This window comes from Scyliorhinus torazame, chromosome 6 (assembly GCF_047496885.1).
Source record: "Scyliorhinus torazame isolate Kashiwa2021f chromosome 6, sScyTor2.1, whole genome shotgun sequence".
In the NCBI taxonomy this organism is placed as follows: domain Eukaryota; kingdom Metazoa; phylum Chordata; class Chondrichthyes; order Carcharhiniformes; family Scyliorhinidae; genus Scyliorhinus; species Scyliorhinus torazame.
Window position 1 is genome coordinate 107,661,641 of NC_092712.1, and position 23,161 is coordinate 107,684,801.

The 23,161-nt window shown below is 49.3% G+C and overlaps 1 protein-coding gene across 1 annotated transcript in view; it reads right to left on the reverse strand.

The window, feature by feature from the left end:
- The window catches only part of itga8 (integrin, alpha 8), a 328,234-nt gene that overhangs the window by 170,008 nt on the left and 135,065 nt on the right, over positions 1–23,161 (reverse strand). The window contains exon 18 of the mRNA XM_072508666.1: positions 16,567–16,698. Coding sequence (XP_072364767.1) covers positions 16,567–16,698 — 132 coding nt within the window. The remainder of the gene's footprint in view (positions 1–16,566; positions 16,699–23,161) is intronic.

A 23,161-nucleotide genomic window follows, 5' to 3' on the forward strand; every position in this document is an offset into this window, starting at 1 on the left:
TGAGATGGGCCAAGAAGGTGCGGAGCAGTAGATGGGAGAACGCGGTGATCCGAGTTTACCAGGATTGGAGCGCGGAGGTGTCAAGGAGGAGAGCTGGCTTCAACAGGGCCAAGGCGGTGCTGCATAAAAAAAGAGTCAGGTTCGGCATGCTGCAGCCTGCGCGACTGTGGGTCACTTATCAGGACCGACACCATTATTTTGAAACGCCAGAAGAGGCTTGGACCTTTATTCAGATGGAAAAACTGGACTCGAACTGAGGGGATGTGGTTGTGGGGGGAGATGTTGGTTGTATATGGGGTTGTAAATATGGGCAAAGAATACTTCATGGGTGGGATGATGGATGGGGATGTGGGTAGAGTTCTGGTTAAAATTCCTAAAATTTCCCTTTTTTCTTTTCTGTAGACGAGATGATGATGATGGGGAATGTGGGCGTCGGTGCTGGAGGGAGGTGAGACTCGGGGATGAGGGAACCGCGGGATAAAGGCCGCAACAGGAGCTGCACCACAGGGGGCGGGGCTGGTTCAGGAAAGCTGTGATCAGACGATCTCTTTGATCTTGAAACGGGATAACGACCCACTGCAATGTGGGTCGTATAGACCGATCTCGCTCCTTAATGAGATGCTAAGCTGCTGGCAAAAATGTTGGCCATGAGGATTGAGGACTGTGTCCCGGGGATGATTCACGAGGACCAGACAGGATTCATAAAGGGGAGGCAGTTAAACACTAATGTGCGAAGGCTCTTAAATGTGATAATGATGCCATCGGTGGAGGGAGAAGCGGAGATAGTGACAGCCATGGACGCGGAGAAGGCCTTTGATCGGGTAGAGTGGGAGTATCTCTGGGAAGTGTTGAGGAGGTTTGGGTTCGGGGGAGGGTTTATTAGTTGGGTTAAGCTCCTGTATAAAGCCCCGGTGGCGAGTGTGGTCACGAACCGGCGGAGGTCGGAGTATTTCCGGCTGTATCGAGGGACGAGGCAGGGGTGCCCCCTGTCCCCTCTGCTGTTTGCATTAGCAACTGAACCTTTGGCCATGGCGTTAAGGGAGTTGGGGAAATGGAAGGGGGTGGTCCGAGGGGGAGAGGAACATCGAGTGTCGTTGTACGCAGACGACTTGTTGCTGTATGTGACGGATCCAGTGGAGGGGATGGTTGAGGTAATGCAGATCCTACGGGAGTTTGGAGACTTTTCGGGCTATAAGCTCAATGTGGGAAAGAGTGAGCTCTTTGTGATCCATTCGGGGGACCAGGGAAGAGGGATAGACGACCTACCGTTGAGGAGGGCGGAAAGGAGCTTTTGATATTTGGGGATTCAGGTAGCTAGGAGCTGGGGGGCACTGCACAAACTTAATTTGACACAGTTGGTGGAACAGATGGAGGAGGATTTTAAAGGGTGGGACATGTTGCCACTCTCGCTGGCGGGTAGGGTACAGTCGGTTAAAATGGGTCCTCCCGAGGTTTCTTTTTGTATTCCAATGCCTCCCAATTGTACTTACTAAGGCCTTCTTTAAGAGGGTAAGCAGTGAGATTTGTGTGGGCGAGCAAGACCCCGCAGGTAAGGAGGGGGTTCTTGGAGCGTAGCAGAGACAGAGGAGGGTTGGCATTGCCGAACTTGGGTGGTTACTATTGGGCAGCCAACGTGGCAATGATCCGTAAGTAGGTGATGGAGGGAGAGGGGGCGGCGTGGAAGAGGTTGGAGATGGCGTCCTGCAAAGGAACGAGCCTGGGGGCGCTGGTGACGGCACCGCTGCCGCTCTCGCCGACAAGCTACATCACGAGCCCGGTGGTGGCGGCAACGCTAAAGATCTGGGGGCAGTGGAGACGGCACAGGGGTCCGACGGGAGCTTCGGTGTGGTCCCCGATCAGAGACAATCATCGGTTTGTCCCAGGGAAGATGGACGGGGGTTTCAGAGCTGGCATCGGGCAGAGATTAGACGATTGGGGGACCTGTTCCTTGACGGGACGTTTGTGAGCTTAGGGGCGCTGGAGAAGAAGTTTGGGCTAACCCCGGGAAACGCTTTCAGGTACATGCAGGTGAGGGCGTTTGTGAGGCGGCAGGTGAGGGAAATTCTGCTACTCCCAGCACAGGGGGTTCAAGATAGGGTGATTTTGGGCGTGTGGGTTGGAGAGGGCAAGGTGTCGGCGATATACCAGGAGATGAAAGAGGGGGATGCTTTGGCAGAGGAGCTGAAGGGTAAATGGGAGGAGGAGTTGGGGGAGGAGATTGAGGAAGGTCTGTGGGCTGATGCCCTAAGTAGGGTTAATTCCTCCTACTGGGTGGGAGGGGGGGATATCGTTCGTGGGGGGGAGGGGAGAGAGGGGGAGGGAAGGGGGATTCCTTTGGGGGGCATTTGAGCAAGAAAACACATGAATGATCCGGAAACTGACATGTACGGGAAGAATCCAATGTATTAAGTTCTGTATCTTACTGACTTGCCATGTTCATGTCTTGCCACGCGAGTTCTCTTTCTCTTCTTTGTTATGGGGGGGGGGGGGTTTATTTGTAAGGTGGAAAATATTGTTGAAAAAATTCTTAATAAAAACATATTTAAAAAAATATATAGTGCAGGACTACAGTGGCCTGCGCGTAGGAAAGGAGGCCCCCAGCCACAGAAGCCGACTTACCGCTTGGTGGGCCCCGATCACGGGCCCGGCCACATCGGAGGTCCTTCCCGGGATCGGACCCCCCCCTCCCCCTCCCCCCCCACAGTCCGCCACCCGACCCTTCAACGCCGAGGTCCCGCCAGCCCAGAGCAGGTTAGAACGGCGCTGGCAGGACTCGGCTCTTTCCTTACGGCCGTTCGGCCTATCCGGGCCGGAGAATCGGCGGGCCGGCCGCTTAAAGTGGTCCGCAACCGGCGCCGCGCCAACCACGCCGGCGCCAATGACGCCGATTCTCCGCTCTACGGAGAATCGCGTGCCGGTGTCGCGGCGGCATTGGCCATTCACGGGGATTCCCTGGCCTGGCCCAGGGCTGGGAGAATCCTGCCCAGGATTTGAGATTAGTGGGACTGAAAAAAGCTACAATTTTAAAAATTAACTTTTATGGGATGTGGTCTTCACCAGCTAGGCCCGCATGTGTTGCCCATACCTATTTGCCCCTGAGAAGGTGGTGATGAGCTGCCTTCTTGAACCACTGCATTCCATGTGGTGTAGGGAGGGACCTCCAGGATTTTGACCCAGCGACAGTGAAGGAACGGCGATGTATTTCCAAGTCAGGATGGTGAGTGGCTTGGAGAACAATGTCCAGGCGGTGGTGTACCTAAGCATCTGCTGCCCTTGACCTTCTATATGGTAGTGGTTGTGGGTTTGGAAGGCGCCGTCTAAGGATCTTTGGCGAGTTCCTGCAGTGCATCTTGCAGACACTGCCGTCACTGTGCGTTGGGGTGGAGGGAGTGAATGTTTGTGGCAGGGGTGCCAATCAAACGGACTGTTTTGTCCGGGATGGTGTTGTTGGAGCTGCACTCATCCCGGCAAGTGGAGAGTATTCCATCACACTCCTGACTTGTGCCTTGTAGATGGCGGACAGGCTTCGGGGAGTCAGGAGGTGAGTTACTCGCCGCAGGATTCCTAGCCTCTGACCTGCTCTTGCAGCCAGAGGATTTATATGCTAGTCCAGTTCAGTTTGTGGTCAATGGTAACCCCCAGGATGTTGATTGTGGGGAATTCAATGACAGTAATGCCATTGAAAACCATGGGAAGATAGTTTGATTCTCTCTTATTGGAGATGGCCATTGCCTGCCACTTGTGTGGTGCGAATGCTACGTGACACTTGTCAGCCCAACCTGGATATTGTCCAGGTCTTGCTGCATTTGCACGTGGACTGCTTCAGTGTCTGAGGAGTCACGAATGGTGCTGAACATTTTGCAGTCATCAGCGAAGATCCATACATCTGGCCTTATGTTGGAAGAAAGATCATTGATGAAGTAATTGAAGATGGTTGGGCGTAGAACACTACCCTGAGGAACTCGTGCAGTGATGTCCCAGGACTGAGGTGATGGATGATGTAATTGTTGTTTATTTGAGCCCTGAAACTCTGAATGACACACTCACGTTTTTCTCTTTTGTTGCAACAAGTTGAAAGTCCAAGACAACAATCAAGGGTAGAAAGGAGATCAATCGTGAAACAGTGACTAAGGAATTTAAAACATATATTTTCCATCCTGAAATTTGTAGGGAGAAAAAGAAGGAAGGGAATTTTATGATGAGCATATGAGGACCTCACAGAATAGAAATCAAAGGCATGTAAAGAGAGTTGAGGTACAGATCAGCCATGATTTAACTGGATAGTGAAATAGGCTAGCAGGGTTGAATGTTCTTCTCCCATTCCCGTGGGAATTAATTCATTACATTAGGAAGTGATGATGAGATATAGCTGGAGATCAGAAGGAGCAGTAGGGAAAAGTTCAGATCAGCACTGTAAATAGCAATACCATTAAAACAGAGAGCTGTCACAGTCGTGTTGTTCACCCTGGGGTTACACGGATTGCACACGATGCAATTAACTGATCAAGTATACACCAAACTAAGGCATTGGTTCAATGAAAGATTTATTGAACTCTAACAACAGAACACACAGCTGCCTGTGGGTTGACTCTCTACTAACCTAAGTGAACTAAAGCTAACTATCTAGACCAGGCTAGCTCTGATCCACGTGTAGAAGGTGTTGAATGATTTGTACACCCTGACTGTCACTACAGTTGTCACCAGTGGAAAGAGGCCGAGTGCTGATGCCTCATGTGTTTTATAGGTGTAAGTCCCCCTCTGTGGTCCTGTCTTGTGATAGGTCGTGTTCTCTTCTGTATGTTGATTGGCTCACCTGGGTGTCTGCCACTGCCTGCTTTTACCTCATGATGTGCATGGGTGCATATTATGACATCCACCCTTTTAAAAAAAAAATGCTGTCGGCCGATTAGAGCAAAACGACATATTTACAAGAGTAACTATGTACAAAATCGGTGAGTGGATGGATATGTACATGTAAGGTGTCTAGCATGCAGAAACATAATATCATATAGACAGGGAATTATTTATAAGTGCAGTCGTTGAGGCTGTGGACCGCCTGAGAGGTGGAGGCGGAGATGATGGCGTCTTGACCAGTTGGCATGCAGCCAGGCTAGTGGCCTCATGGAGCGAGGTGTCTGGGTTGGGCAAAGTGACATCTGGGAAAGTGAGATCCGGTGGTGGGCATGCAAGTTTGCGTAGCGCCCTTCTGCTGCGCCTTACAATCGATCCATCCGCCATGCAAACCACGAACAACCTGGGAGCAGCCTGTCGAACAACAAGAACACGAGCTGACCAGCTGCCACCAGGCAACTGAATGCGAACAGTGTTCTTCGGTGTGAGGAGCGGCAGATCCGTAGCGTGAGCATCATCGTGATCTTCTACCTGGTTCTGATCTGCTGCACCTTTTGCAACACTGGAAGGTAATCCAGGTCAGGTACGTGAATGGCCGGGATAGTCGTCCACAGGTTACGATTCATTAGGAGCTGAGCCGAAGATATCCCATTGGTCAAAGAGGTTGCCCTGTATGCCAGAAGAGCGAGATTGAAGTCCGGATGGAAGTGGTATTGCTTTGCGAAGTTGGACCATTCTTGACTGAAGAAACAGGGACCGTTGTCGCTCATGACCGTTAGCAGGATGCCATGCCTGGCAATTGCCTCTTTGCAGGCCCGTATTATGGTCTGGGATGTGAGGTCCGATAGTTTCACTACCTCGGGGTAACTGGAGAAGTAATCAATTATCAGGCTGTAGTCACGCCCGTTGGCATGAAAGAGGCCCACACCAATTTTAGACCATGGAGAAGTCACAAGCTCATGCTGGAGGAGCATCTCTTTGGCTGGGCAGGCAGGAACCGCTGGCACGCAGTTGAGGACCATATTTGAGATGTCCTCATTGATGCCGGGCCAATAGGCAGCTTGCCGGGCCCTGCGCCTACACTTCTCAATGCCAAGGTATCCCTCGTGTATCTGCGTGAGCACCAAGCTCTGGAGGCTGCGCGGGATGACGATGCGATCCAATTTCAGAAGGATCCCCTCGACAACAGTTAGGTCATCCTTTACATTATAGTATTGGGGCCATTGCCCTTTCTGCCAGACATTCGTGAGGTGATGTATGACCCGCTGCAGCAGAGGGTCCTTGGCGGTCTCCCCCCGAATGATGTGAGTCTGTCGTCGGATGTCGGGAGGGTGCTGGCACACAGTTTCACCTGTGCCTCGATGTCGTGTATGAAGTTTACTTGCTCACATGGTGAGGTGATGGCACGGGAAAGGGCATCCGCGATGATTAGCTCCTTCCCAGGTGTGTAAGCCAGTTCAAAATCATACCTGCGGAGCCGAAGGAGAATGTGCTGGAGCCTGGGTGTCATGTCATTTAAGTCCTTGTGTATAATGTGCACCAGGGGACTGTGGTTCATCTCCATGGTAAAGGTCAGGAGACCATACACATAATCACGGGATTTCACGATGCCAGTGAGCAGACCCAGGCATTGTTTCTCAATTTGAGCATAGCGTTGCTCAGTGGGGGTCATGGCCCTGGACGCGTAGGCCACTGGAGCCCAGGACGAGGTGTCGTCCTTTTGCAGGAGCACCGCCTCAATGCCTTCCTGGCTGGCGTCTGTGGAGATCTTGGTCACCCTTGCTGGGTCAAAGAAGGCTAGAACAGGAGTGGTGGTTAGCTTCGCTTTCAACTCAAGCCACTCTTCTTGATGTGCGGGCAGCTACTGGAAAGTGGTGGACTTTTTCACAAGGTGTCTGAGAGCCGTGTTGTGTGACTCGAGATTGGGAAAGAACTTCCCCAGAAAGTTCACTATCCCCAAGAAGCGGAGGGCCGCCTTCTTGTCCTCTTGGGTCTTCATTGTGTTAATTGTGTGGACTTAGTCTGGGTCCGGCTGCACGCCCTGTTGTGAGATCTGATCGCCCAGAAATTTAATTGACGACCTACCAAAGGAGCATTTAGTTTTGTTGAGCTTCAGGCCGTTGGCATGTATGCGCCTGAAGACCTGCTGCAGACGGGCAACATGTTCCGCCAAGGTCGTGGACCAGATGATGATATCGTCAACATAGACCTCTACACCGTCAATGCCCTCGAGCATTTGCTCCATTATTCGATGAAAGATTTTGGAGGCCGACACAATGCCAAATGGCATTCGGTTGTAGCAATATCTCCCGAAGGGAGTTTTGAATGTGCATAGCTTCCAGCTGGACTCGTCCAGCTGTATCTGCCAGAAGCCCTTTGATGCGTCCAGCTTTGTAAAATATTTGGCATGCGCCATTTCACTCGTCAGCTCCTCCTGCTTCGGGATTGGATAGTGTTCCCTCATAATGTTGTGGTTCAGACCCTTGGGATCGATGCAAATGTGCAGTTCTCCCGAGGGCTTCTTGACGCAGACCATCGAGCTGACCCAGTCAGTTGGTTCCGTCACTTTGGATATTATCCCTTGATACTGGAGATCCTGCAGTTGCGCCTTCAAGTGGTCTTTGAGGGGCGCCGGCACCCGGCGCGGCATCAGGCCTGAGAATTTTATAGCAGTAGGGCAGCGTGCCCATCCCTGTGAACACATCCGGGTACTGCAGTAGGCGCTCCTCAATGTCGGCTTGCAGAGTTTTGTCAGCTGAGGACATGGCACGTACACGCTGAACTAGCTGGAGGAGCTTGCATGCTCGGGCACCCAGCAGAGAAGCCTTGCCGGGCTGGACGATCTCAAAACACAAAGTGGCCTTGACGGCCCTGTTGGATACTTGCAGGTGACAGGACCCTAGCGCCGTGATGGCATTCCCATTGTAGTCGAGCAACTGACAAGCCAGTGGAGGAATGGTGGGCTGCCTCTGGATGCGAGCCAGATCTGTTTGGGATATTAGATTGGCCGAAGCACCAGTGTCCAGCTTGAACCGGATGCTACAATTGTTGACCTGTACTGTGGCACGCCACTCGTCCGCACAATCCACTTTAAGGATGGGCATGTGTGTTGGTGAAAGTGAGGAGGCATGGTTATGCGTGGTGATAAAACGTGGACCCCGGGCAGTCATCCTCTGGATCGGTGATTGGATCCGGTTCCAAGTCCAGCAGCCCTTGCTGCACACTTCAAACTCGTTTTCGTTGGACCTGGTACCACTGTCGAAGGTCCAGATCTGCACAGCGTAGCATAATGGCCAAGCTTCTTAAGTTGAGACACCGCCTGCCTCTCTTGGGGCATTGCCGCTTTAAATGGGCGGTGCCGCAGTTGGGACACGTCATTACGTCAACGTCGTGACATTCGGCGCGTCGTCGCACATGCGCAGTGCAGTCAGCCGCCGCTCGCACCTGCGCAGTGTAGTTTTCGGCCACTTTGTTTTCCCGACCGTGGTGCGCCTGCGTGGGAGCCCTGGAAAAGCGCGCAAAATGGCCGCCTTCATCGATGCTCAGGTCCCGCATTTGGGCAATGGCCTGTACATTCTCAGCCTCGTGGAAGGCAAGTTGGAGGCAAGCCTGCTCTGCCGACTTCAGGTGGGAATAGCGACTTTTCGCTAGTTCGTGGACTTTGCAAGTCTCGATGGCCACAGGCAGGGTCATATTTTTTATTTTTAGGAGCTGCTCCCGCAGGGCGTCTGAGTGGACGCCAAACACGATCTGATCCCTGATGAGGGAGTCAGCGGTGTCTCCGTAGTTGCAGGATTGCGCTAGAATGCGAAGCTGAGTGAGAAAAGACTGGAAAGGCTCATCCTTACCCTGAAGGCTAGAATACGTAACGCTCAAAGCTTTCGTTTGTCTCGACCTCGCAGTGACTGTTGAATTTTGTGAGGACAGTCTGGAACTTTGCCTTGTCCTCACCATCAGAGAAAGTGAGCGAATTGAAGATTTGAAGAGAAACACACATCTTTGAGGCAATGGGAGGCATATCATCAGGAGAAGACACTTTACATTTTATATCCAATATTCACCATTTTAAAGAGTAATTGGGGATCATTTTCAATGTCATTGCCTGGACTGTAAAAAATGGTGGAATGGTCTGCCCAATGTAAAAATCATTGATTTTTATTAATTTAAATGGAATAGAAATGGTCTAGTTCAACAATTCGCAGGCAATCTATCACACAAGATCACAGCCCAGGCACTAAAACTTGAAAATGTCCACCCCCATGACTCCCCATACTTCCATTAAGCTTCCAAGACAATCAAATTTTTAAAAATCCAACAAACTGCTTCCCGTTTATCATATTAAACGTAATAAATACTGACCATTCTAAACAAATGAAGACCATCTTTCTAAATTCTGTGAAGTCAGAGTTTCCAACAGTATAAAAATCACTCGGTCGACATCTAAGTTTTATATACCTAACCAACACACCTGCTGTCAGTTGTCTGGCCCCTTCCCCCAAAATTCAAGGGAATTCCTTGTGGTAAAGAGAAAAATATGTGCTGGCACTTGTACAATTTTTTTTCAATTCCACTTTTCCTCATATTTATTTTTCTTCACTTTGAACCATACCAGTAGGAACCAGATTCTTGATAACTCCCTCTGAAACTGCTTAATTATAACAAAGATGGAAGAGGGAGGCCATGAAAGGCTGACAGCGGTCATGTTTCTTCACCACAGCTACCAAGTTTTAGCCTCCCCTATTGGCGAACCTCCTCTGGACATAAACACCCGTGGTTTGAATAACATGAGCTAATGCATTTGAACAGTCAAAACTAGTTTCCAGTTCAATTATGCAACATAACCAGATGTCTGTGTGGAGTTTGCACGTTCTCCCTTTGTCTGTGCAGCTTTTTTCGGTGGTCCGCTTTCCTTTTACAGTGCGAAGACGCGCAGGTTATGTGGATTGGCCATGCTAAATTGCCCCTTAGCTGAGGGGTTAGGGTGGAGTCTGAGGGGTGGGGGGGGGGGGGTAGTGAGCCTAGATAGGGGGCTGGATTTGCTGCAGCCCTGCGCTGAGCGGAGGCGGAGAATCCACTTTCACGCCGAAATCGGGCCCGGCACTGGTCCGGCAATTCTGGTGGGGGGTGCAGGGGATCGGACACTGGTGGGATGGACTAATAGGCGGTCGAGTGTTAGATCCGCACGGTTAGGTGCTCGGGCGCATGGCCGATCGGGGGGGTCTAACTTTTGTGTCTGGCTCCGTGGTCCGAGTCCGCCATGGAGCTCTGCCCGGCCGCTGGAGGCTGTCGCCGTGTGCATGCGCGGACTCCGAACTGGAAGTGCGGGGGTCCCTATTCGTAGCTAAAGCTGCGTGAATTACTCTGGGTCCCTGTTAGTCCCCTGCAGGGCATTGAATTAGCTGATCTTTTTTCCAGGAATCTGTGGAGTAAAACTCCAGCGTTTTTATGTCGGCATGTGGACATAGTCCCATTTTGGGAGAATCTAGCCCAGGGTATTCCTTTGGTGACCGGTGCATACCTAATGGGCCAAATGGCCTCCTTCTGCACTGTCGATTCTCTGGATTCTATGGAAATTACTATAAAAGATAAGATAAAGTGCCAAGGACTATGGTGAGGGAAAAGTATTTTCTAATTAATTTTTTGCAATGTCATGTGCATGAAAATTTTCTTCATGCACATGAAAAAGGAGAAGGTGCTTAAGCAAAACTGCAGGATATTCCTCATCATTCCTACCGTTCACCTAACTTTTAACTTTTACAACCCTTGGCTACAATACCACTCCACTTGCCTTCCCTTCTATCACCATGTTGTGACCTAGCAGAACAGGAATCATCACCCATGAAGTTCATGATGATCTCTGACAAATCTGTCACAGCCTGAAGAAATGCACATTTTTGTCTGCAGAAAATTAGGCCCACATCTATTATAAGGGCACTCACAAATAGTCCTTGCTAGTAACCTGTCAGAAATTATGCTGAAATCATCACAAACAAATTAGTTTTCAGAAAAAGAGTCAGATGCGCTAGTGAAGGAAGTGATGTCAAATGGGAAATCTGAATACAAATTTCAAATATGAAGGAAGGCACTCACTTAAATGCAACACCAGTTTTAAATACATCCTTAAAGAGATCCCAAAAATCCCTACAGTATATATGTAACCAATAAGCAGCATTCAAAAAACAACCCTGAGGTGGAAATGGTGGAGAGTCAAAAGCACCAGCAATGGCTGAAGTGAAACTTCCACTAGCAATCCTTGCAGACACATTGCATAAGGTGCTGGATTTTGACTCCGAATATCTGTGTTCTTACCTGTGAGCATTACCTACATTTTTGAAAATCCTTCATTAACACAGAATTTCTGCTCTCTTGGCAAACAGATGAAGTGTGAAGACCACAAAGGCCTCAGTCATCTCTAAAAAACCGTCAATTATTGTGCTCCGAGCTGTGTCAGTACAATTCTCCTCAGGTGCTTTGGAGAACAAATGTTCAGAGCATTAATAAATTCTGAGTCTTTACGGTGGAATTTAATGACACAGGGCCCACGTAAGTGGCAAATATCTGTGATGGTATTTATGTTCATTGTCAAGAGCCTCATGTAATCATTTAAAGTGATTCTTGCCCTGTTAAAGCTTTACACTTGGATATTTATTTTCCCAGACTTGTTCCATTTCCCATATTTTCTCCAACCTGATTGGGCGTGATTTAATGGTCATGCCCCACCTGCAAAGGAAGTTGCCACAGCGCAGCGTGGCCGATAAGAGGCAGGAGACCCCGCTCCTTGGATCTTCCTGGTTCGCAATGCCTTGCGAGATCTAATGTGATCTCGAGAGACGTTGCGATGTGAATCCTGGCCATTGTGGGCGGGATCACTTTTTAGCAAATCTGCATATTAAAGCGAGACAGCTAGTCTCACTTTAATGTGCAGATTCTGGAGTTACCCAAGGGGTGGGATCAATCACCCTTGCCTCAGAGACCTTGGGTGAGTGCTGTCCGTTAGTGGTCTTCACAAACTGGGACCAGGTGGAATGGCACTTGTGGGGATCTCTCAGGGGATTGGAGGCCCCCAGGTCCAAGCCCTTTGGGCAGGATGGTACCTGGGCACTGCTGGTACCCTGGCAGTGCCATGGTGTGCAGGTGGCACTGGCAGGCGTGTTGTTCAGTTGATACTGCCAAGCTGACATTTTTTGCACAAGTGTGATTGAGCTGGGAATGCCCTATTGGGTGTTGATGGGGGTTGGTACTGGGGACTCTTGCATTGGGGGGTGGGTCAGGGGTTGCTTTGGTGCTTCACGGCATCACAATCTCTTGCTATACTGAGGAGTTCCGGTGAACAGAGATCCTTAGTTTACAAAATGGGGCAATGTATGACCTCGGCTGCACGTCCCCCGTTGAGGGTCCAAACGTGAGTTGCGTTTCATAACCTTGTGCTTCTCGGTGCTGCGATGCCGGGAAACATGTGGCTAAACGCGCTCTCCATGGGACTTTTTCCCACTTCGTTATATCGTGCCCCCAATCTTTATTGTTTTGATCTATCTCTCATTCAGACACCTCAATTGATTCTGAATAACATTATGAAGCAGTTCATTCCACAGTTTCTTGATCCATAGTGTCACTCCTTATTTATCTTGCCAGTTTCCCATATTGTATCATCCACCTCAATTAACTTTCTCATCTTCAGAGTATACAGTTCATGTTTACCCTACCTGCCTTTATCATTATTTGGGTATCCTAGTCAGCCAGTTCTTTACTTTCTTAAAGGCCAGTATATCCTCAGTAAAAATAGAATGTTCAACACAAACACAATGGGTGCGATCTAACCAAATTAGCTACAGTGTCAAGGTTCTCAGATGGCACCAGCAGTGCCAGGGTGCCACCCTGCCAGAGGGCAACCACCCGGGGTCACCGGTCCCCTGGGAGACGCCCACAAGTGCCGTTTCATCTGGCCCATTTGTGGGGACCAGCACTGAACGGCGCATGCCCGAGATCTCCGAGGCAAAGCGGTTATACCGCAACACTTCGGGACTAGCTGTCTTACTCTAATATGCAGATTTGCAAAATAGTGATCTCGCCCACAATGGGCAGCATTCAGACCTCGTGAGGCACTTGAGTTAAAAAAATCTTCTGGAGCCTCTGACGCCGTCACGCTGGTAAGGCAGGGCCTCATAAATCCGTTTGCCATGTTTAAAAAGTGCCCAGATCAGCAGCTACAAAATAATCCCCCCCTCAAAGGAAATGGAGAACCTCCCCACAACATTCACAAGTGCAAACCCCCTCCCACAAATAAGGGAAATCCCCCCCCCACACACACAGGATGGCAGGGCATGTCCATCTCCCCCTGGGGGCTCTACTTACCTTTGCACCCCTGCTGGGTTCCCCTCGATTGCTTCACGTTTTAAAAATAACGGTTGTAAACCTCGCTGACTTGACGTTACGTTGACGCGATGTGAATATTCAGTGCGGGGACAACATATGGTGGGTAAGCCCTTTAATTATATTTTCAAATTTATTACAATTTATTGAAATGAGGTTCCTGCCCAGAAACGTTGGAGTGGATTCTCCATTGCCCAACGCTGGTATCGGGATTCCCGATCGGGTGGAGAATTTTGGGTTGCCCGACAAACAGGATCAGCACCAGGCCATTCTCTGCTAGCCCGCCACTGACCGGGAAGACGCAAATTCAGGGTTAGCGTGATTAACGGGCTGGAAGCCCAACCTGGCACTCAAACAGCAGCAAAGGGGCACATGACCTATGGTCTGACCCCCCACCCTTGATTCCCCCTTGAGGCCCACTGTGCCAGGCCTGGGTTTCACTTCAGGGTGTAGGTGCCAAGTTGTCAGGAGCAGTGCACCACTGGCAATGCCGGGGTGAGGACTGAAGAGAGTACCTGAAGGAGAGGCTGATGGGGGTGGAACTAGAGGGATCAGGTCACCCTCATGCGAGCGTGGTGTGGGGAGGGTGCCTCTAATTCCCGTGGTCAGGGGTGGCTGCCCCTTCTTTACGGGGGGGGGGAGACAGGATTTGTATTGTGCGGGATGGGGGGGGGAGACAGGATTTGTATTATGCGGGATGGTGGGGGGGGGGGCCTGCTGCTCAAAATGACGGCCTGACACCAGGATCCCGATGGAATCCAGCGAGCTCTCCGCCATGCATAAATTTGCATGGTTCAGGAGTGAGAGTCACACCTGGGCTTTACTCCTAGCGGCATTGAAGACCAGTCCTGATTCTCTGCTGGCGGGAGCGCTTAATCGGGAGCGCTTAATCTCCAGAACGGATAATAATCAAGGCCATTACATCACCGGCAAGTGGCATGGAAAATGGGAAAAACGAGAATCTTGTTTTCTGATTCTCGTGAGATTTTGCACGCGCGTTGCCATTTGCACTCACAGCAAACGCAGTGCAAAATCGACCCCAATATATTAAATTAAATACTGACCAGCCCAGTATCCCCTTACTATTGTATTCTGCTGCATGTTTTGTAGTGAAGCTGAGTAAATCTGCTTTATGCAATGTGAGGAAGTATCAAACTCATTCCATTAATGCAATGTGACTACATTGTTTCCACACCTACTCTCTTAAATTCCACTCTGATTAAATTGTGCTGCACATAAAGCTGGGTTGGAACTGTACTGCACTTTTTTACTAATAATAGTACATGTATAAGGTTAATTTAAAGGGATAACCCTTTGGTTGAAAGACATTTCATTTAAAATCATTAAGGCATTTGTTACTGCCATAACCAAATGAACATATCAAATATCCAGGTTGGATTGGATGCCACCTTTATAGTTAACAAAATTGAGACAAGACAAAGTGGATTCCTTTGCCAAGCAAATGATTAAGCAGTGAAAAATCAAATTGACAGAAATCTATCTAAAATTTTGTTTGCACTCAAATTTCAAGCGGGCAAGAATTTTATTAAACACCTCAAGGATTTCCCAGCCCCTTTGAAGTCAGCCTGCATGAAGCCAAAGTTAATTAGGTGATTAAGGAAGGAACATGAGAGTTCCACGAAGTACCTATAATTCCTCTTGAAACAGCTAATCAAGGCTACAGAATATAGCCACCGCCGGTGCTCTGAAAATACCCTGGGCCAAAATGAAAATATGATCAAAAACTCCTCCAGTACATAAGCGTTACATGGGATGAGGGAGTAGAGGTAATACTCTTCTATCTCATAATAAAACAATGTGGTGGCCCGCAAGGATGTAAAGGTTTGTCACCACCTGACCTTTCTGCACAGGTCACCACAATAACACAATTTCTTGAAATGTGATATCTGAAGAGTACATTAGACAGCATGTGGTGTCAGCAATATGTTTTGCATAGGTTTACCACACTTATTGAAAACACATGCAGAATAATATATTATAAGCTTTCAGTGAAGAAAATGAAGTTATCTTTAGACTACTTTAATTTTACAGGGAAAAGTTAAAGGTGCAAAACAAACTTCTGCAAATCTCTTGATGCCCATTTCTTTTGCACTTGTAAATTCAGAACTTGCCAACTAGTGGAGGGGAACTATTGGCTTATGTGGATGCCACTTCAAAGGGAAGGTTCTGTGTGTAATAAAAACTGGGATTGTAAAGTAGGAGCGCTGCCTAATTCAATAGATGTCCTTGTCCCTTCTGGCAACATCCTGAATACAAAGATGTCTGACACCATGTGCAGTTAAATCAAAGACGCAACACAAGGTGAAAGAAACAATGAATATGAAAGTTCTGAATCATGTTCCAACAAAGGCAAATTAATTGTGTATAACTTGCATTCACAGCTATTACTTAGGATTCCCTCTGTTAATTGAACCACGCTATAGCCTATCATTATTCCATAGCCAACGCTGCCTGGGGATTCGTTACAAACAATAGGACTTCACAAACAATAAGCCTGTGGAAACGTTTCCCGAACGCAGAATTTTAGCAGAACACTTCATCTATTATTTACTTGGAAGCAAAGCATCATAAATTGGTATATAGGTGGTATTCACAAATCTCTGCGGAGTCACAAATTGCAGATTCCAGGAAGTGGAATTAGAGGGGCCTCAGCCTCTTGATAATTATCTTCAGACGGTACAAAACACACTTATTGACCTACGATACAATGAACATATAGGTATCAAACATTACCTAAACTGTCACTCAGATTGGAATTAATTAACCAATGTGGATTATTACTAATGAAGTTTAGCTAATCAACTAATTTTAAAATCATCATCAAAAGTACTTATTTGTCTTGGCAAAATAATGAATATAATTCTTCCAGATGTACATGATTAGTGATGCAATGCCATCATGCCACCAATTACAACTGTTAAATACAATGATATATTTTTTTAAGTGAGAATGTGGTTGTCAGCAGGAACCAGGTTAATTAGTGGGGGAAATGAGGCTGCATACTTCCCATTCCATACAATTATGTAATTGAGTTTAAACAATATGTGTTGATAATTCCAAATTTTAGCTTTGTTCAAATGACTTATATCGAGATGTTCCACATTTCATTTTCACTTCCATTCTTCCTGAAGGCCGTAGCATTTTATAGCAATTAGCCTTTAATAAGATGTTCAAAGTGCTTAACAAGTTATTTTCTTAACTTCTTTCTACTTATTTTAAGACTTTAGATTAATGACAATAATAGACAAAAGTGATTACTACCAGAGAAAAATAGGGGCCACAATGTATCTCACATTTAACTAAATAATAGATACTTGTTCTTACCTGTTTCTGAAGAAATGTTTCACTGTAATAGTTGATTATTGGTTTAAGATCCCCTGAAGAGTATGAATCATCCAGACTATAATTCAAACTAACACTAATTGGTGTTAATTTATCTCGAAAATCCTTTTCATCCTAGAATAGAATTTGAAACTTTTAAATAAACATAAATTCTTACCGAAATGGAAAACAACGCTGATATTCTCCTGTCTATACAGCTGGATGTAATGTAAACATTAAACACATTTCAAACTGGTCCTTGCAATGAAAGTAGCAACTTTCACGCCGCACAAGTATTGGACAATGACCATCGCCAACAGGAGATAATCTAATCACCCCCCCTTGATGTTCAACATTTTGTGGGAGGAGTAGTGATGGTGGCGGAGTGATAATGTCACCGGATGAGTTCTGCAGACGCTCAGGCTAATGATCATTGGTACAAATTTCACCACAGCAGCTGGTGAAATTTAAAATTCAATAAAAAAATAGCAACTATAAACTCATCTTAGTAACAGTGACCAATAGACCACTGTTTATTGTCTATCAACCCATCGGGTTCACTAATGTCCTTTAGAGAAGGAAATCTGCCATCCTTACCCTCGAAGTGACTCCAGTTGTGGTTGATTCTTAAATGCCCTCTGAAATGGCCGAGTGAGATACTTGGTTGTATCAAACTGCTACAAATCCTAAAAGGAGTGAACTCTCACCCTAACATCACCAGGAATGTACCTACACCAGCAGGACTGCAGCGGATCATGAAGGCAGCTCTCTGCCATCTTCAAAAGGGCAATTAGGAATTAGCAACAAATGCTGACCTAGACAGTGATGTCCACATCCTGTAAATTATCTTAAAAAAAGCAATATTACCATCACTGAATATTTAATCATCAAAATTCTATATCATAGAATTTACAATGCAGAAGGAGACCATTCGGCCAATCAAGTCTGCACCAGCTCTTGGAAAGAGCACCCTACTTAAGCCCACGCCCCCACCCGATCCCCGCAACCCAGTAACCCCACCTAACCTTTTCGAACACGAAGGGCAATTTATCATGGCCAATCCACCTAACCTGCACATCTTTAGACTGTGGGAGGAAACCGGAGGAATCCCACGCAGACACGGGGAGAATGTGCAGACTCCGCACAGACAGTGACCCAAGCCAGGAATCGAACCTGGAACCCTGGAGCTGTGAAACAACTGTGCTAACCACTGTGCTACCATGCTGCTGACCTTTGAGCAGAAAAGTAACTGAAATAGCCACATGAATACTATGGCTACCAGAATGGTCAGAGGCTGGGTTCTCTGCAATGAATGACTCATTCCCTGTCTCTCCACACTGTTTCCACTATCTAAAAGTCAGGCGTGTGATGGAATTCTCTCCCCTTGCCTGGATGAGTGCAGCTCCAACAACACTCAAGGAGTGTCAACAACACTATCAAGGACCAAGTAGCCTTCTTTCAGCAGCCGTTCATCCACCACCATAAGCATTCACTTCCTCCATCACCGCTGCACAATGGTTAGAGTGTGCAACATCTACAGCAGCAACCCGCCAAAGTTTCATGAATAACACCTCCCAAGCCTGCGATCTCGACCACCATGAAGCACACGGAAAACCAATCCATGGGAACACCACCACACCCAAGTTTGCCTCCAAGTCACATGCCATTCTGACATGGAAATATACTGGATTCACAATCATTATCACTGTGCGGAAATTCTGGCATTCCTTCCCTAACAACGCTATCGGAGTACCTTCACCATACTGACTTCAGCGGTTCAAGAAGACAACTAAACACCACCTTCTCAAGGGCATTCAAGGGCGGGTAATAAATTCTGGCCTAGCCAATGGTGCCCATATCCCATTGTATAAGCTGTTGGTGAGACCACGTCTGGAATATGGGGCGAAATTCTCCTACCCGCCCCGCCACATTTCTGCTCCGACCGGCCGGCGGGAGTCTCCGTAACACCGGCCGGTCAATGGGGTTTCCCATTGTGGGGCAGCCCCACGCCGTCGGGAAACCCCCGGGCGCCGGCAAAATGGAGACTCCCGCCGGCGGAGAATAACGCCCATGGTGTCCAGTTTTGGTCACTTCATTGGAGGCAGTTCAGAGGAGGTTCACCAGATTGATTCTGGGGATGAAGGGGTTGACATATGAGGAGAGATTAAACAGTTTGGGATTATACCCGCTGGAGTTTAGAAGGATGAGAGGGGTTCAGATTGAGATACATAAAATACTAAAAGGGATTGATAAAATAAACGTAGACCAAATGTTCCCCCTTGTAGAGTAATCTAGAACGAGAGGGCACAGATATAGGTTGACAGACGGTAGATTTAGAACTGAAATGAGGAGGAACTACTTCTCGCAGAGGGTGATGAATTTGTGGAACTTGCTGCCCCATTAGTGCCACGATCTGATTGAATGGTGGAGCAGGCTCGAAGGGTGAATTGCCTACTTCTCTAATTCCTATGTTCTTATTTGATTTGATTTATTGTCACATGTACCGAAGTACAATGAAATGTACCAGCCAAGGGAACGTACACAGTACATACACAGTAGGCAAAAAAAGAATAATCGATAAGAGTACATTGACAAATGGTACATCAACAAACAGTGATTGGTTACTGTGCAGAACAAGGGGCCAAACATAAGAACATAAGAACTAGGAGCAGGAGTAGGCCATCTGGCCCCTCGAGCCTGCTCCACCATTCAGTGAGATCATGGCTGATCTTTAGTGGACTCATCTCCACTTTCCGGCCCAAACACCATAACCCTTAATCCCTTTATTCTTCAAAAAACTATCTATCTTTATCTTAAAAACATTTAATGAAGGAGCCTCTACTGCTTCACTGGGCAAGGAATTCCATAGATTCACAACCCTTTGGGTGAAGAAGTTCCTCCTAAACTCAGTCCTAAATCTACTTCCCCTTATTTTGAGGCTATGCCCCCTAGTTCTGCTTTCACCCGCCAGTGGAAACAACCTGCCCGCATCTATCCTATCTATTCCCTTCATAATTTTATATGGTTCTATAAGATCCCCCCTCATCCTTCTAAATTCCAATGAGTACAGTCCCAGTCTACTCAACCTCTCCTCGTAATCCAACCCCTTCAGCTCTGGGATTAACCTAGTGAATCTCCTCTGCACACCCTCCAGTGCCAGTACGTCCTTTCTCAAGTAAGGAGACCAAAACTGAACACAATACTCCAGGTGTGGCCTCACTTACACCTTATACAATTGCAGCATAACCTCCCTAGTCTTAAACTCCATCCCTCTAGCAATGAAGGACAAAATTCCATTTGCCTCTTAATCACCTGTTGCACCTGTAAACCAACTTTTTGCGACTCGTGCACTAGCACACCCAGATCTCTCTGCACAGCAGCATGTTTTAATATTTTATCATTTAAATAATAATCCCTTTTGCTGTTATTCCTACCAAAATGGATAACCTCACATTTGTCAACATTGTATTCCATCTGCCAGACCCTAGCCCATTTACTTAGCCTATCCAAATCCCTCTGCAGACTTCCAGTATCCTCTGCACTTTTTGCTTTACCACTTTGTGGTAGTATGTATTGGGGGTCATGTGGGACTGGAAGCCCTAATGTCATTGGCTGACAGATCCCGGGTCCTGGTTGGCCGTTGACCTCAAGCTCCGTCCTGAAGGCGGAGTATAAGAAGCCGGAGTCTTCCCCCGCAGGCCAGTTTACTATCGAGCTGCGGGGGAACAGACACGCTTAATAAAGCCTCTACGACTTCACTCTATTCGTCTCATGGAGTCTTTGTGCGCTACAATTTATTAAGCGTGCCTAACAAGGACTATGGAGCTCAGGATCATTCCGGAATGCCTGAGGATCAGCCCCCACGCAGTGAACGCGGCAGCAGCCTTCAAGCACTGGCAGACTGGCTTCGAGGCCTACCTCAGAACGACCACCGGCCGAGTCTCAGAAGACCAAAAACTGCAGGTCCTGCACTTGAGGGTGAGCACGGAGATTTTCTCCCTCATCGAAGACTCGGACGATTTCCAGACGGCGTTCGCAGCACTGAGAAGTCTCTACGTTCACCCAGTTAACCAAATCTACGCTCGCTACCAGCTCGCGACGAGACGGCAAGCTCCCGGAGAATCGATGGACGAGTTCTACGCCGCGCTGCTGATTTTGGGACGAGCCTGCAGCTGCCCGTCGGTGAACGCAAACGAACACACGGACATGTTAATGCGCGATGCTTTTGTGGCAGGTATGCAATCCTCCTAAATCCGCCAAAGACTTCTAGAAAAAGAGTCGCTAGGACTCTCAGAGGCACGGGCCTTAGCAGCCTCCCTAGACGTGGCCGCGCGTAATACCCGCGCCTACGGCCCCGACCGCGCGGCAACCCATTGGGCCCCATACGTACCCGTCGTGGCAAACCCCCTACCCCCCCCCCCCCCGGACACCTCACAGGCTTGCGCGGTCCAAACGCCGAGTCGCACCGGGGGCACCCGCTGTTATTTCTGCGGCCAGGCGAAACACCCTATCTGCAAAAGCTGCGGGAAAAAGGGTCATTATGCGGTTGTGTGCCGGTCCTGCGAGGTCGCCGCCGTCCCGGGAGCACAGGGAGCCCTGCAAGCAGTTTACGCGCCCCAACCCCCCCCAGCACGCCATGTACGACCCGCAGGCGCAGCCACTCTGGGTCCCGACCACCGCGGTCCCGGGAGCACTGGGAGCCCTGCACGCCGCCTACGCTCCCCAACCCCCCTCCCCGCAGCCCATGCATGACACGCCGCCGGCGCTACCGCTTTGGGTCCCGGCCAACACTCTACACGGAGAGGAGGGGGTTTTCCGCGTCCCTAACGCCACCCTAACCCCCACCCCGCGCCCCACGCCTGACCCGCCGGCGCCACCTACTTGGGCCCCGATCACCGCTGTCCCCGGCGAGGGAGCTCCGCACGGTCCCAGCACTCGCGGTCCCACGTCTGACCCGCCGGCGCCGCCGACTTGGGCCCTGACCACCGCTGTCAGCGGTGAGGGAGCTCCGCGCGGTCCTAGCGCTCGCGGTCCTAGCGCTCGCGGTGAGGGAGCTCCGCGCGGTCCTAGCGCTCGCGGTCCTAGCGCTCCCCACCCCCCCAGCACACCATGTGCGACCCGCAGACGCCACCATTTTGGGTCCCGGCCACCACGAGGGGAGGAGTGGCACCGATATGCGACCCGCAGACGCCGCCATTTTGGGTCCCGGCCACCACGAGGGGAGGAGGGGCGCCGCCATCTTGGACCGCCCCATCCCTGTACGACGCATGGGGGTGGCCATTTTGTCCACCCCCGCCGCCATCTTGTGACCCCCCAGCCACGTGCGATGTATGGGGGCGGCCATTTTGTTCATCCCCGCCGCCATCTTGGACGGCAACAACGGACCCCACTCCACTACTACAACCACGGCTCGCTTCGATTACGCTCGATCAAGCCCGGCCCCGGACACTCCAGACGACGACGACAACGGTACTAATAAACGGCCACGAGACGCCATGCCTAGTCGACTCCGGGAGCACGGAAAGCTTTATACACTCCGACACGGTAAGACGCTGTTCCTTGACCACCTATCCCAGCGCACAAAAGATTTGCCGAGCTGCAGGATCCCACTCCGTACAGATCCGGGGATTCTGCATAGTTACCCTAACGGTGCAGGGGAGGGAGTTCAAAAACTACAAACTAAACGTCCTTCCCCAACTCTGTGCACCCACCTTGCTGGGATTAGATTTCCAATGCAATCTACAGAGCCTTACGTTCAAATTCGGCGGCCCCATACCCCCACTCACTATCTGCGGCCTCGCAACCCTCAAGGTGCAACCCCCGTCCTTGTTTGCGAACCTCACCCCGGATTGCAAACCCGTCGCCACTAGGAGCAGACGGTACAGCGCCCAGGACCGGACCTTCATTCGGTCCGAAGTCCAGCGGCTACTAAAGGAGGGCATAATCCAGGCCAGTAATAGTCTCTGGAGAGTGCAGGTGGTAGTAGTGAAGACAGGGGAGAAGCAAAGGATGGTCATAGACTATAGCCAGACCATCAACAGGTACACACAACTAGACGCGTATCCTCTCCCCCGCATATCCGACATGGTCAATCGGATTGCCCAATATAAAGTCTTCTCCACCGTGGACCTCAAGTCCACCTACCATCAGCTCCCCATCCGCCCAAGTGACCGCAAGTACACAGCCTTCGAGGCAGACGGGCGATTATACCATTTCCTACGGGTCCCTTTTGGCGTCACAAACGGGGTCTCGGTCTTCCAGCGGGAGATGGACCGAATGGTTGATCAACATGGGTTGCGGGCCACGTTCCCGTATCTCGACAATGTAACCATCTGCGGCCACGATCAGCAGGACCACGACGCCAACCTCCAAAAATTCCTCCAGACCGCCAAAGCCTTGAACCTCACGTACAACGAGGACAAGTGCGTTTTTAGCACCGACCGGCTAGCCATTCTGGGCTACGTAGTGCGCAATGGGATAATAGGCCCCGACCCCGAACGTATGCGCGCACTCATGGAATTTCCCCTCCCACACTGCCCAAAAGCCCTGAAACGCTGCTTGGGGTTCTTTTCGTACTACGCCCAGTGGGTCCCCCAGT